This window comes from Neoarius graeffei, chromosome 2, assembly GCF_027579695.1.
Source record: "Neoarius graeffei isolate fNeoGra1 chromosome 2, fNeoGra1.pri, whole genome shotgun sequence".
In the NCBI taxonomy this organism is placed as follows: Eukaryota; Metazoa; Chordata; class Actinopteri; order Siluriformes; family Ariidae; genus Neoarius; species Neoarius graeffei.
The window spans coordinates 11,703,005-11,718,550 of NC_083570.1; the positions used below are offsets into that span (position 1 = coordinate 11,703,005).

Sequence of the window (15,546 nt, forward strand, 5' to 3'; positions counted from 1 at the left end):
CGTAAAAGTGATCTGATTGATACTGACAAGTAATAAAGTGGGAAACCGATCAGAAAAGAGAGCGAGCCTGACCGTTTTCGGTTTCCCGACGTCCCACGAGCAGAGTTTTTACTCTGTTGTACCGAATTCAACCTGCCGTTCCTCCCAAAGCACTGAACAGATATTAATCAGATAAATTTCTTTGGAAAGCAGAGATTATAAGCTTTTTAATGATAGAAAATATGCAAGAGTTAACCAGTGACAGATTTGGAAACTTAGATGAGCGTCTGCATGGAGAATTTTCACAGCATGGCCGGCGAGCGTCTGATACACCTAATAATATGAACAAACTCCACTGTTCCTGTAGATCTTGCAAGTAATACTCACATATAGAATGTTCCGGAAATGATTTAGAGACAAAATTAACTGCAACGACACATTTTAATTGTGCAATTTAATTTAATAAGCCTCCAATGACCTTATGACCAGTAAATATACTTTTAACATTGAAATGTTTAGGCCCTGATTTACTAAAAGATTTGCGTGCGATAACTTTTCACGCTAGCAGGCGACAAGTTGCGTGTGTTGCTTGTCTTGTGGGCGTGGCCTCACTCACTCCAGACGCCTTCTGTCCAAGCTTTATTGTTTCCATGCATTTACTGAGAGCACAGGATAAAATGTGCGCCAAACAGTAAACCGGAACTAAAAACTGTTGGACCATATGGGCCTTAGGATTGGTCCAAAGAACCATTCGGGTCAGTTGTCTGGATTTGCTGCTTTACTGGATCATAACTCATTTGCATAGAATTAAAACAAATCTACGTTCAGATTGGTGCCACACACATGGAGAACTAAAGCCTAATTTTGGCGTCATTATTCCTTGTACGCACACAGTTATCTCCCTTTGCACATGCAAATTAGCGCCGATTACTCGTGATCTTAGTAAATCAGGGCCTCGATGTACAGATTTTAAAACCCATCCTTCTGGCACAGCACTCGAAGCACGTCCTCAGTGCCAGAATTCTCATATAAGCAGTTTATTTTGGCAAAAAACACTGCATGCAGTTAATTACTGATTATTATTTAGTCATGGAAAAAAACCACACTTCTCTTTTCTCAAGATCTCAGTCAAAGAATAAAGAAATGAAGCAACAGTGGCTGGTCGATGTCACTCTATGCTCAGGATCTTCACACACGCACACACACACACACATGATATGTACATTCCTGCATCATGTAGTCCTTGTAAACATCAATCAATCAAACAGCTGTTTTTAACACGCCCGGTTTACATGGACAAAGTATTTCTTTTAAAAAATCGTAAAACAAACAAACAAACAAACAAACAAACAAACAAACCTCTTCTTCTAGCTTGCAGCTATTGTTTATGATTTAAATCTGAAAAAAAAAAACCTCAGATTGACTGGCTCACTTGGTAGCTATCTAGTAGCTAATCAGGTAGCAATGCGTCATTTCATTTTGTTTGAAAAAAAATTGTCGTCATCTCAAAGGACATTTTGATACGTCATGTCACGTCACATGAAGCAAAAACAACTGCTACACGCTAAGAAGGTTCTTCTTCTGCTTGGTAGATTTTCTTTTCTTTACTTCACGTTCGTGTCGACTACTGCTTCACGAGGGCGCGTTAAAAACGGCAGGAAAACATCTTTAGTCGTTTGCGAGGCAGATGGAATCTGTATCGCTTTGTACAACGGTACAAAAGAGGAAATAAAAACTTCACAGCGAGTTAATAGAACTAACAGTGATCAAATAAATGATGTAAACAACAACAATGACCATACGCTGTACATCTGTCAAATATTTTATTGCGTAATTTCCATGGTCCAATCCGAGCTGCCTGATTTACTGTATGCCTTACATCCAATCCAATCCAATCCAATCCAATATCTCTGAAGGACTCTATCTGATATGGACCAATCAGACATCTCTAACTTACACTGACCAATCAAAGAAGTCCCTGAAAAAACAAACAAAAGCAAAACAAAACAGCAAAACCTACACCATCCGATCTGCCACCATACTGACTCTGACTCATGCTACATCTATTCTATTGTTTAGCCATGCACAGCCATCTAAAATAATTTTTATTATCAATAAACAGCCTAATTTCTACACTTATACAGTATTTTTATTAAAAATGCTGTGATCTATGAATGTATTTATTTACACAATACATAATGCGCATCATTTGCAAATGAACCTGTGACGATAGCAAACCGCGAGTGCTTCCTGACGTGTCCAACAGGATATAATGCAATCATTCCCAACATATCAATTGTACAGCTGTACAGTGCCTTACAAAAGTATCCCCCCTCCCCCGGACCATTTTTCTTGGGCAGACGTGAAGGTGCAGGCATCAGACAAGTCTGAATATAGCTCTAGAAATATAAAACGTGCCTCAAACCTGCCCTCATGAAATTTAGCGCTTCATTTTTGCTTGAAAACAGTGGATGTAGCTTGAAAGACCTTTTCCCCCTGTGCATGGAAAACAGATCAGCTTTCCGATTGGGACACGCCTTTTGACATAACAAGGGCACCACTGGCTCATAATCAGTCTTGTGAAATGTTAAATGGCTCCGTCAGGGACAGTTCCAGCCCAAGATGCACATTTGCAGAAATATTTTTGCTAATTTTACCAGATCGCTATGGATTTCCACAGGGGCGTAGAGCACGCCGAGCCCTTTCCGAAGAGGGCAGCCATGGACCGCTACGACCGTGGATCAGCCCGTTATTCATCCCTGAAGCCCTGGGAGAGCGCTGCTCACTGAAAACTTTAATAAGAGCCCTGGCTCACCAAAAGTCCTAGCCCTGCCAAACTTTACAGGCCCTGAGACCTTTCGAAACAGCCCAGGCATGGCCCACTATGACTGTGGCTTGGCCCGTTATTCACGGCAAATTTCAAATTATTTCTGAAGAATTTTATTGGTTTGACCCAGATTCTTTGTATCAGGTCATACTATATAAAGCATCGTGAGAATACAAGTAATTAGGTCAGGAAAGCATCACCACTTACGACAGGTGGTCGGATCCTGAACCACTGGTCTGTCGGTTGAGCACGGCTATAGCCCATGTCGCCAGCTAGTGGTAAAGTAAACAAATGCCCCATGACCAATGCCAAGTGGTGCACATATATTTCATTGGTTGCATCGGTCTGGATTTGTCCCTGTCCCTTTTTCTGAACTAGAAACCACTTCAGTTGAACGGTTATTAAAAAGAGATGGTTAGTCTGAAGGAACAAAGTGAAAATGAAGAATGGAGCACTCTCAGGATCAATAGCGAGGAACTGGAAGCTGCGTTACACCACGCAAGCCAATACGTTCCTTCAAGAACCAGACAGAAGTTGCTGAGGGAAGCCAGAGTGAAGCCAACGGTGAATCAGAAGGAGATACAGAGTGGAGTGAAGGTGCATCAGACAACCATTGCTCAAGAAGAGCCATATGAAAGCAGAGTGACCAGGTGAGCGCGTGATGTTTGGTGTGATGAGACCAAGTTTGAGATACTATTTGTCTCAAGAAACAAGTTTCAAAGTGCTACATGTGGCACAAGCCTATTACAGGCTACACCTCCATTAACACCATAACTACTGTATAGTGAAACATGGTGGTGGCGGGATCATGCTCTGTTGTTGCTTCTTGTCAAAACTAAGGCTGAATGGAAAGTGAGTACAGATGGATATTACAAGAGAACCTTCTTCAAGTTCAGTTCTCAGCAGGACAATGGTCCCAAATAGCCAAGACAGGAGAGGTTAAAAACAAAAAAGGGGCCAAGTCAAAGTCCAGATCTGGATTGCATTGAGAACCTGTGGCACTGTTTGAAAATCGGAGTAAACAAATAACATCCAACCATCATGAAGAAGCTGGAGCAAAATCTGCCAGGAAGAATGGGTGAAAATCCCAAACAAGCAAATCACAGATCCCTGAACGACTGTAGAATATGTATGGTCCATTTGGAGTTTCCTAAAAGGAAAAAAATAAAATCGACTACACTACATGATCCAGAGTTCCCTGATTAACTACCGAATTTTACCGGTCCAACGAGAGTTCCCTGAATGACTCCATAACGTTTACAACCCACTCTGAAAAAGGTTTAAATTGAGCGATCTGATCGGCATTCTCAAAAACAAACAAGAAGGAGGTACATAATTCTCGTTAGTGGCCTTTTTGATATTTACACTCGAAACCTGAGCAAAATCCAATATCCACTGCTTCTAAAATCAAATCAAATCAAAATCAGCTGTACCTGGATTTACAGGTAAATACACAAATACCCGTTTAGACCAATCGCTGACTATAGCCCTGTAGGAATGGCTGACCTTCCTTTGTTGATTCTGTAGTAAAATCACACAGTTTTTATGGATCACGGAGTAAAAACAGACCAGCGCAGAGACGCACTATGGCAAGGTCAAAGGTTAGAGTAGTTAACATGGCTTTAAGCAGGACACGTATCGCGAACATTACCCGTCAGAAAACGGGTAAAAATTTTGTTTTATATATTTTTAACGTTAATTCAAATTAAAATTCAGTCTTCACCCCAAACGTCACGACATAACGTTAAGTTAATGACGCAGGGGTGTATGTCCCCCCCACCCCCCACACACAGTGATTTAACTCCTGAAAACTCAGGAAAATGTACAGCTCAGCTGACGCATTTCTGGAAAAAAAAAAGTCAGAAGGATTTCAGGACTTTCAATTCCAGACATGGAACTGAATTACAAGCTGCAGATTTTGGTTTCGAGCAGAAAGTATCCAGTTACAACTGAAATAAGGAAATCAAATCCACGTCCCATTTGAGTGTCTCTCGGGGAGCGCTAATCCAGAGCGGCTATTTCAAGACGAGGCTTTTTGAAACGAGGGATAAAAACAGCATCAGAGACACGGCAGGCTGAAATCGCAAAAATAGCTCTGTGCTTGGCTTCAGGACATGACACTGTTGTGTCAGAAAGGCTTTTATGACTGGATTATTTTTCAAATAATTTACTTTGCGTGTATGAAAATAAAGGTGCAAACTTTACATTTCTTTATTAACAGGGTCTACGGCGGATTTCGTTTTTCAAAGTCGCTAACAACGTCTAGCTAATTATGGAACCGGTATGACGTAATCCAGACCCAGAATATTTGCGCGTTTATGCAGGTACCTGTTTGGTGTTCGAAATTTACACCGACACTGAAACATGAGTACGTAACGTAATATTTAATTTAACGTCATATATAAATGTTAATATTGCGTTTATAAAGAGTACTGGTTTTGTTTCTTGCCTTTTAGTTACAACGAGGTCTGACCGGCAAAGCGTCGACCCTGACGACCGTACAGCTGATTGTAAAACCGCTAACGCTAACACTAACACGTTAAGCTAACTGCCTATGCAATTACTGATGATAAAATAATTATACGTCAATTCGCTGTACAACTGTCGTTCACAGGAAAAAGCGACAAATCAGATGGCGCTAGAAAGCTGGTGGTTTGTAGCAACAGGAGGCTGAGAGATAATCGGAAGAAGGGAGTGGGCGGAGTTTATCCGACCCGGTGAGGGTTTTTTTGCACAGCCAGAATCGTGCTAGCCTAGGTAACCATGGCAACCAGGTCAAGCTCAAGATAGAAACGCCCCCCCAGTGGGGAATCTACGCTGACTTGAGTGACGCGAGGCAAAAATCGCCGAACCTGCTCGTAAGCAGAAGTGTCTTTTAATCTGAAACGAAACAATACTTCGAGTGAGCTATCATGCTACAATGCACGGGTTTATAAAGTGTGAATTATTGTTTCAGATTCAAATAAGCAGAACTGAAAAGGGTCTGTAGTTTGTGCTTTGTTTCCCACACACATATTTCCAACATGGCAGCCAGACAACGACGGACCATTTATGATGCTATAAATAAGACGTCACGTTACACGCTTGTCCTTGTCAGTCATTTTTTAGTAAACATTCCACCAAAAAAGTCAATCAGCTAAGATGTATCCGTAGTATCTGAAAGCTTTTTCCAGCTTCAAAGTGACAAGTGGTTTATCCTTACACGAGCTTCAAAATTTGGGAGGCGGAGCTTGGGGGGGGCAGCTGTGTGGTTCGTTGAGTTAAAAACAAGATTCCGGGGGTCCAAGATGACGATGACCACCCTGATATGTCGATGATGTGAAGTCCCACTGCGTCCTAATCCACATGTGTAGCGTGGTTGATGCGGATATTTACACAAAAGATTTTGGGTAAGCCTGACGTTAGCTACATAAACCTCATAGCAGATTGTACCAAGTCTCGGATAAGTGATTACATTTGCTGTAAGGCTTGTTTTTGCAAATAATTCACTGGAACAAATTCAGTTAGAACCTGGTCAGAAACCCGCGTCATCCTCAAGGCCGCGTGCAGAGAGGACGAGGTGCCGGCGTGGCCCTGTCAGGTGGGGCCCGGAAACTTCCGGACGGGGGTCGCTGGCGCTGCTTGGAGATTGTGGGTCGGCGCTGAAGTATAGCGTTGAACTGGACTCGGTGGGGCAGTAATCAGGCTCGGGGCTGTCTCCGAACACGGACTTCCCCTCAGGAGAGCTGCGCTTCCACTCCGAGTCCACACTTTCCATTTCCTCCCCGACGTCCACATCCGCCTCCTCGTCGTCGTCTTCTACGTCTTCTCTCGCTTCGCTCACACTCTCAAACTCGTCCTTGCAGTCTGACAGTGGCGCCAGTGTGTCATCCTCGTCCTTGATGTCCAACCTGTCTCCTCCGCCTCCTTTCTCTCCTGTGTCGTCCTCCTGCTCTTCACTCACGATGCCCGTCGTACCTCCAGCCCCAAACGCCCGCTCGATTTTGCTCGGGTCTCCGGTTTTCAGCGCCAGACGCACGAGGAGCCAGTGGTGGTGGCGGCACTCGGCGCCCACCTTCGCCCCGCAGCTCCCCGGGTGCTCCAGGAGCGAGAAAGAGGGATGGGAGGAGGACAGTGGAGGACGGAGAGAGGGAAGAGCGAGGCTCTTGTCCGTCAGGGAGAAAGACGAGTCGCCCTGATCGAGACACGCGCTGCCTGCCTGAGCGCCGTGATGCAGAGTGTGAGAGATCTCTGTGGACTTTGGGTGCAGGAAGCGATAATAAAGCAGCAGAAACGTCAGACCTGAGAGAGGAGAGCAGATAAAGATTTCTGAGGTACATCCAAAAGCTAACTTTCTTATCCTTCCTTCATCTCGTCTCTCAGCTAATGTAGCTAACTTGCTAGCCACTAAAGCTAAGCCGCTTCTTTTCATTAGTTAGCTTGTATCTTAAGTAGCTAATCGTTTTTTGTAGATTACCAGAAGTTGCTCTGTGGATAAACTCTGCTAATCACCCATCTTGCTAGCCACTAAAGCTAACCTACCTCCTGGTAGATTACCAGTAGTTAACGTTATCTGCCTTGCTAGCGACTAAAGCTAATCTGCTACTCCATCTTACTTAGCATAATCACTTGTCTCGTAGCTAACTAGCATTAATTTTTGTCCTTGTGGATTACCAGAAGTTAGCTAATATTAACACGCCCACTCAGCTAACATACCTTCCTTGCTAATCTGCTACTTATCCTTCGCTAGATTAGTTACTTCAGCCTTATTTCGCTAATAGTGTTTGTATTTGCCAGTTAAAATTAGGTGGCTAATATACGACAATTTTACAGCTTGTATACATTAGCTAGCAACTAAGGCTAACATGTTAGTTAGCTAGTTATGGTCAGCAATAGAAAACAGCCATTGCTAGTTGGGGAATCACCCTCAGGTTAGATCATAAAATGAAGTCAATAGACAAATATCACATGTGGTGGTGTGCTCAAAAGTTATGGCACCCAGATCATTGATGGTCCACATAAGACATGGACTTCTGAAATGTAATGAGGTTGAACACAAAACGAACCAACTGAAAGGAAGGACACGGTCGTCCACTCACCCAGCAGGAAGCTACACAGGACAGCAATGGGGACAGTCAGGCTTTCCCATGATGCCTCACTGAAGATGTCAGAGGCAGCCAGGACGAGCGTGGCATTCTCCAACAGCATCACCTGGGACAACGCGAATAAAAGAAGTGAATGCCAACATTTGAGAAATTCAACACAGACACGTTTGAATCATGGACGTCCCACATCTTTAAATAAAACAGCAAACAGGAAAACATGATAAAATTAAAGATTTAAATGTGAGCAAGTTGGTGTGGTACAAGTGATATGAAGCCACGGTTCTCGAAGTGGGGTTTGTGATATATACATCCTGAGGATCCAACTGATAAATCTTTGTGAGATATTTTTTTTTTTGTCTTTTGCTGGACTGAGTCATCGGATAAAATACAAAAATTGAAATATCGCAAGAAAAAAAAGTAGTTCCAGATGTATGTTGAGTATTTTAAGTTTGATATAGTAATTCACATTTTGTCATTTACTTACACAAATCTTTGCAAATTAGCTTGTAAACTTTCTTAGCTAGCTAGATTTTTGTAATTTGGTTTGTTAAAATCAACTAGCTAGTTATATTTTTTAAAATAAGCTTATTAAATTAGCTAGCTAGTTTCATTTTGTAATTTACTTTGCTCAATTTGCTAGCTAGCTAGTTAGTTTTGTAAATAATATTGTTAAAATTACTTAACCAGTTATATTTTATAATGCACGTTGTTAAATAAGCTAGCTAGTTTCTTTTTGTAATATACTTTGTTCAATTCACTAGCTAGCTAGTTAGTTTTGTAAATAATATTGTTAAAATTACTTAACCAGTTATATTTTATAATGCACTTTGTTAAATAAGCTAGCTAGTTTTGTTTTGTAATATATTTTGTTCAATTCACTAGCTAGCTAGTTAGTTTTGTAAATAATATTGTTAAAATTACTTTACCAGTTATATTTTATAATGTACTTTGTTAAATAAGCTAGCTAGTTTCGTTTTGTAATACACTTTGTTCAATTCGCTCACTAGCTAGTTAGTTTTGTAAATAATATTGTTAAAATTACTTAAGCAGTCACATTTTGTAATGTACTTTGTTAAATAAGCTAGCTAGTTATGTTTTAAAAAATTAGCTAGTTAAAGTACCTAGCTAGTCATCTTTCTTTCTTTCTTTCTTTCTTTCTTTCTTTCTTTCTTTCTTTCTTTCTTTCTTTTTAATTAACATGTTAAATCAGCTATCTAGTCAAGTTTGGTTTTATTCCTAATAACATTCATTCTAGTGTTAATCCCAAAAGGCTAATTAAACAACATTAGCTAACCAGCAAGCCAAATTTTAGATCTGTATAAATTAGCAAAATATTTTATGATTACTCAGCGAACTCACTTGTCACACAGGGTCAGTTCAGCATATTTAATTTTTACTCTCGAATTCTCAAACGTGTTTAAATGTAGATTTTTTTTTTACCTGTACCTTCATACTTCTGCTTTTGAGTATGATTTTTATACCACAGGAAAACTTTTATTTTTTAGAAGAAGTTTAGCTTCTCTGTACTTTTTTTTTTAAACTTCTGTTAAGATGACGCACAGTGTTTCAAGCATACAAATGGATGAGAGGAAAACTCAGGTATTAAAAAAAAAGCTCAATGCCTCAAAAAAACACACACACACACACACACACACACACACACACACACACACACACACACACACTCAGCAACTGGCCACTTAAATAGAAATGTGTTGTTGATTCTAAGGGTAGTATCTCACTGGGCTGTGACAGCTTGCGACAAATTGCGAATGTCATTCGCGAGAGAGTTTCAAAAGTGTCTTGAAACATTCGCTGGGCTTCTCAATTTCCTCGCATGAATCGCAAAGTGTCACTCCTTCGTTGCTGAAATTTTGAACATGTTCAAAAAATTTGTGCAACAAAATTTCTCTCAAAATAGCCGCAAATGCGTCGCTGGCGTCGCAAAGCCGTACCGAACCCTTCTCAAGTCGGTTTCCATGAGGCTTCCTCTACTTCCCTGTAGCCTGGGCCCGCCCATCCTAAGCGTGACGCAACACAAGGGCCTGTTGTGAGCTTAGTCTGGCCAGGCAAGCTATCTACAGCTCTTCCAAGCTCCCGAAAAATCGGGAGCCAATCAACTTTGAGCATCTCCAACGGCCCTGGGTAGAGGCGTGTTCAAGGCAGTGACGTAGTAGAACTGCGACCGGAAGCCATAGATTGTTTACAGAATCATGCTGTATTGAAAGCATTCAACGGGAAGTTCTCATTGAAAACGGAGCAAAGAGCAGCCCTGGAGGTATTTATTGAAAGGAAGGACGTTTTCGCCTTGCTCCCGACCGGCTTCGGTAAGAGTTTAATCTACCAGTTAGCCCCGCTGGTAGCCAAATCAATGGGGCTCAGCGAGAATCCTATCGTCGCGTCACATACGTCAGAGGAAAGAGTGATGTGTATCTGTGAAGATACTCAGTCGTCCAGGTACATAGTAATCTGTGGTTGGTAGAAGCCAGTAGCAAACTGAGGCATTTCAGGGAGGCGGGTCAACCACGGGCTCTGGGAAATGGTTGGGCTGAATATCTTGGCCAGACCAATAGCTCATAGAGCTTTGAAGTCGCGTTAGCCAGACTAACTTCCCTGCCTGCCGAGGGAAAGCCGGGCTGCGACAGCCTGCGACTAGTTGGAGACACAGCAATTGCGGTAAAATATGCGAATATCAATTCAGCGTGATTCCAAGTGAAAATTGTCACTAATTTGCATATTTTATCGCAATTGTTGTCTCCAACTAGTTGCAGACTGTCGCGGCCCAGTGAGATACTGGCTTATGATCCCTGTTCTTGGCTGCAGGAGTGGAACCCAATATATTCTTCTGTTCTGCTATTGCATGCTGAGATGCTTTTCTGCTCACCACGGTTGTAAAGAGCGATTATATGAGTTACTATGTCCTTCCTGGCAAAAAAAAATAAGCTCGAACCACCTCAAATCTGTCCATTTTCCTCTGATCTCTCTTATCAACAAGGCATTTGTTTGTTTCCACCCACAGAACTGTCGCTCACTCGCTTGATGTTTTTTATTTTTCGCACCATTCTGTGTAGAGACTGTTTGTTGTGTGTGAAAACCCCAGGAGGAGATCAGCAGTTTATGAAATACTCAAACCAAAAATACTCATCTGGCTCGAACCAACACCCATGCCACAGTGAAAGAAAGTCACACTTCAGTGTGAGATCACAATTTTTCCCATCCTGATGTTTGAACGTTAACTGAAGCTGTGTTATAAATATCCCTGCGCTGACCCTCTCTGCAACACCTCTCATTAGAACAGTGGGTTTTGGAAGAAGTCTCAATAAACACGTTCTGTAATTACATCCTACCCTCGTGTCATGGAAGAGTTACCGTGTAAAAGCCAGCCATACGGTACCGAGACGGGCCGTCCTTCACGTTCAGGAACAGGAAGACATGCACGCAGCCCAGCACGAGGTTGAACCCACGCCAAGCCCATTGGCCTACGCAGATATCAGTCTGTTGGGAGACCAACCAGAGCACTGCGATCAGCCAATGACAACCTGCAAACACACATACATACACATCGAGAGAAAGCAAAAATCTTTACCACACTGATATGATGGCTACAAGGATAACGAGAATCTGTTATACTTTTATATCATCATACCACAGCGCTGTAAAATTCTCAAATCTGATTGGTCAGAAATTCTTGACTTATCGTATTAACTTGTTCAGTCTACTACGTTACCGTTTCTATAGTCACAAGGACTTGGACTTGGACGCTCCACATAAAGAAGAAGTGAGAACCTTGTTTTTCCGAAGACTAAATCTAACATGCTGTCGCTGATTACTTTCCTATAACAGCATGGCACGAAGTGTTTTATTCTTACTGATATCACAAAAAATACAAAACAAGGTGCATGTGTGAGAGTGTGTATATGTGACACTCACCTACGACGCCGATGACCCAGTATCCGAAGGAGCGGGCGAACAGGGCAAGGCTGGCGAAGCGTGCAGTCAGTAGCCCTGCCCTCCATAACAGCTGGCACAGCAGGGCAGCAGGGGGCATGAGCAGGTGACCAGGCCGTGCCAGACAACATGCGCGACTGTATAATACCAACGCCCAGGACAGGGACAGCACACACACACCGCTACACAGCGCAACTGACCAGAGCACACACACAAACACAAATTAATAAACATTTACACGACCATTAATGTATAAGGATCAGTCATGAATTATCACCATTCCTAATCAGTTACACATTAGCATATTAGCCTAACACTCTGCTATGCTAGCTACGGTAACACTAGCACAAAGCTAGCGGTTCAGTCAAACCTATTAGCGCCCTCACAATGTTTATATTCTTTATATGATAGAACCATAATACATGATAACTTATCAGAGGACGCTCATAATCTAGAAGCCACTGCTTGCTTTAGATCTATTCAGAAGGTTGCTATGTGCAATGGAATACAGTCTGGGAAAGAAGGATTTATCATACGATCTCGAAAACGACCCTTCAGTCGAGTTTGCCGACATCTCGAACTATCTGGTGTTGCAGACGTCCTTCTACACCGCAAAACAGATGAAAGCATGGAAGACTATGGAGGCTTACGATTTTTTTTGTACGTGGCTGGGTAAAGGACCTTGGTATCGAGTCACTGCTGAATGAATCCTGTATTATTTTTGCCCGCGTAAGTGTGTGGGTTTTTTTTAAGCTTTTCGTTCGCGTCTTTACAACAAAGCGCAAACAAACAACAGTTGGCTCGATTCTCATTTGCGTTGGCTCTTATCTCTCAGCTAAATCATTCACAAAGATCATCAGAAACCCCTTTAAAGACCTGGATCTTAGTTAAACGAAGAAGTGATCACGGCGCATTGCAACTGTACGGCTGGGGAAGAATTTTGTCGCGACCTTCATGTATACGGACTTTGTGAAGCGTGATGAGGAAACAAAACAAAACGCTGGGGACTTTAGCGCTTCGTGACTAAAAAAAGTACCGTATAATAACGACACATAGCAAGAAAAGTACTTGGAAAACGCTGAGATGGAAATACAAACCTTTCACCAAGCGATCACTGCAAACTCGAGCGTGCTTCGACTCGGCTCCCTTCGATTTCAGCGAGAGGTTCACGGAAAAGCCACCTTTCTCGACGCCTTTTTGTGAAATCCTGTGTTCGTTCGCCCTTTTTTATGAGTTCACGTTGAACCCTGAAGAAACTTTTATCAGTTTCACGGTTTGATCAACCTAAAACATCATGACCGTAAGGCGTTTTTCATGCGACCAATGCACCTTCTCCGTACAAACGCTTCATCAACTGAGCTTTAGTACAGCGGTGCTTAAAAATTTGTGAACCCTTTAGAATTTTCTATATTTCTGCAAAAATATGGCATAAAACATCCTCAGATTTTCACACAAGTCCTAAAAGTAGATAAAGAGAACCCAGTTAAACAAATGAGACAAAAATATTATCCTTGGTCATTTATTTATTGAGGAAAATGATCCAATATTACATGTCTGTGAGTGGCAAAAGTATGTGAACCTTTGCTTTCAGTATCTGGTGTAACCCCCTTGTGCAGCAATAATTGCAACTAAATGTTTCCGGTATCTGTTGATCAGTCCTGCACACCGGCTTGGAGGAATTTTAGCCCGTTCCTCCATACAGAACAGCTTCAACTCTGGGATGTTGGTGGGTTTCCTCACATGAACTGCTCGCTTCAGATCCTTCCACAACATTTTGATTGGATTAAAGTCAGGACTTTGACTTGGCCATTCCAAAACATTAAATTTATTCTTCTTTAACCATTTTTTGGTAGAACGACTTGTGTGCTTAGAGTCGTTGTCTCGCTGCATGACCCACCTTCTCTTGAAATTCAGTTCATGGACAGATGTCCTGACATTTTCCTTTAGAATTCCCTGGTATAATTCAGAATTCATTGCTCCATCAATGATGGCAAGCCGTCCTGGCCCAGATGCAGCAAAACAGGCCCAAAACACGATACTACCACCACCATGTTTCACAGATGGGATAAGGTTGTTATGCTGGAATGCAGTGTTTTCCTTTCTCCAAACTTAACGCTTCTCATTTAAACCAAATTGTTCTATTTTGGGCTCAGCCATCCACAAAACATTTTTCCAATAGCCTTCTGGCTTGTCCATGTGATCTTTAGCAAACTGCAGACAAGCAGCAAGTTTTTTGGAGAGCAGTGGCTTTCTCCTTGTAACCCTGCCATGCACACCATTGTTGTTCAGTGTTCTCCTGATGGTGGACTCATGAACATTAACATTAGCCAATGTGAGAGAGGCCTTCAGTTGCTTTGAAGTTACCCTGGGGTCCTTTGTGACCTCACCAACTATTACACGCCTTGCTCTTGGAGTGATCTTTGTTGGTCGACCACTCCTGGGGAGGGTAACAATGGTCTTGAATTTCCTCCATTTGTACACAATCTGTCTGACTGTGGATTGGTGGAGTCCAAACTCTTTAGAGATGGTTTTGTAACCTTTTCCAGCCTGATGAGCATCAACAACGCTTTTTCTGAGGTCCTCAGAAATCTCCTTTGTTCATGCCATGATACACTTGCACAAACATGTGTTGTGAAGATCAGACCTTGATAGATCCCTGTTCTTTAAATAAAACAGGGTGCCCACTCACACCTGATTTGTCATCCAATTGATTGAAAACACCCGACTCTAATTTCACCTTCAAATTAACTGCTAATCCTAGAGGTTCACATACTTTTGCCACTCACAGATATGTAATATTGGATCATTTTCCTCAATAAATAAATGACCAAGTATCATATTTTTGTCTCATTTGTTTAACTGGGTTCTCTTTATCTACTTTTAGGACTTGTGTGAAAATCTGAGGATGTTTTGGGTCATATTTATGCAGAAATATAGAAAATTCTAAAGGGTTCACAAACTTTCAAGCACCACTGTAGACCACCAGCTAAAGTTTTGAATAACTAATGAGGTGGATGTGACGTCACGTGAAACCCAAGAATTCTCGTGGAGTTTTTAACAGTCAGGCAGGCTGGAGAACAAAGTTTCCAAAACAGTAACTATAAATACAGGAATCCCACAAGGCTGTGTTCTGAGTCCCGTACTGTAACAGGAGGACTGTGTCGCTGCCCAGCTTAACGGCAGCATTATTAAATTTGCAGATGACACCACGGTGATTTCTGGGGAAAATGAGACAGCGTACAGGAGGGAGGTGGCAGGCCTTGTGAAGTGATGTCAGGACCATAATCTCTCTCTATCAACATCAGCAAAACGAAGGAGATGATCACTGACACATGGAGGAAGAGAGTACAGCAGCCACCAAGCAGATTGGAGAGACTTGACACAAAATTCCTAGGCATCAACATGACTTGGACCCACACCATCACAGACCTGGTGGGAAAAGCCTGACAGCACCGGTACTTCCTGCACCCTCCTCCAGAGGGACTTTAACATTATCAAGGTCGCGACCCATCCACAACGCAAACTGTTCATGCTGCTTCTACCATCAGGGAGACGCTACAGGAGCACTGCAGCCAAAACAACGAAGCTGAAAGACAGTTTTTTCCTCCATTCTATCAGGCTTGTGAACAAAACCCAGCCACTGCCCCCCCCCGTCCTGTCGAGATTGCACTGAACTGAACTACTTATTTATTTGCACTGACACTTTAC

General features: G+C 42.2%; 1 protein-coding gene across 1 annotated transcript in view; it reads right to left on the reverse strand.

Moving 5' to 3' along the window:
- Nucleotides 1-6,320: 6,320 nt before the first annotated feature.
- The window catches only part of xkr5a (XK related 5a), a 15,654-nt gene continuing 6,428 nt past the window's right edge, over nt 6,321-15,546 (reverse strand). The window contains exons 4-7 of the mRNA XM_060906568.1: nt 11,821-12,033; nt 11,260-11,429; nt 7,885-7,996; nt 6,321-7,087 (exon numbers count right to left, since the gene is read on the reverse strand). Of these exons, the coding sequence (XP_060762551.1) occupies nt 6,321-7,087; nt 7,885-7,996; nt 11,260-11,429; nt 11,821-12,033 (1,262 nt within the window). The remainder of the gene's footprint in view (nt 7,088-7,884; nt 7,997-11,259; nt 11,430-11,820; nt 12,034-15,546) is intronic.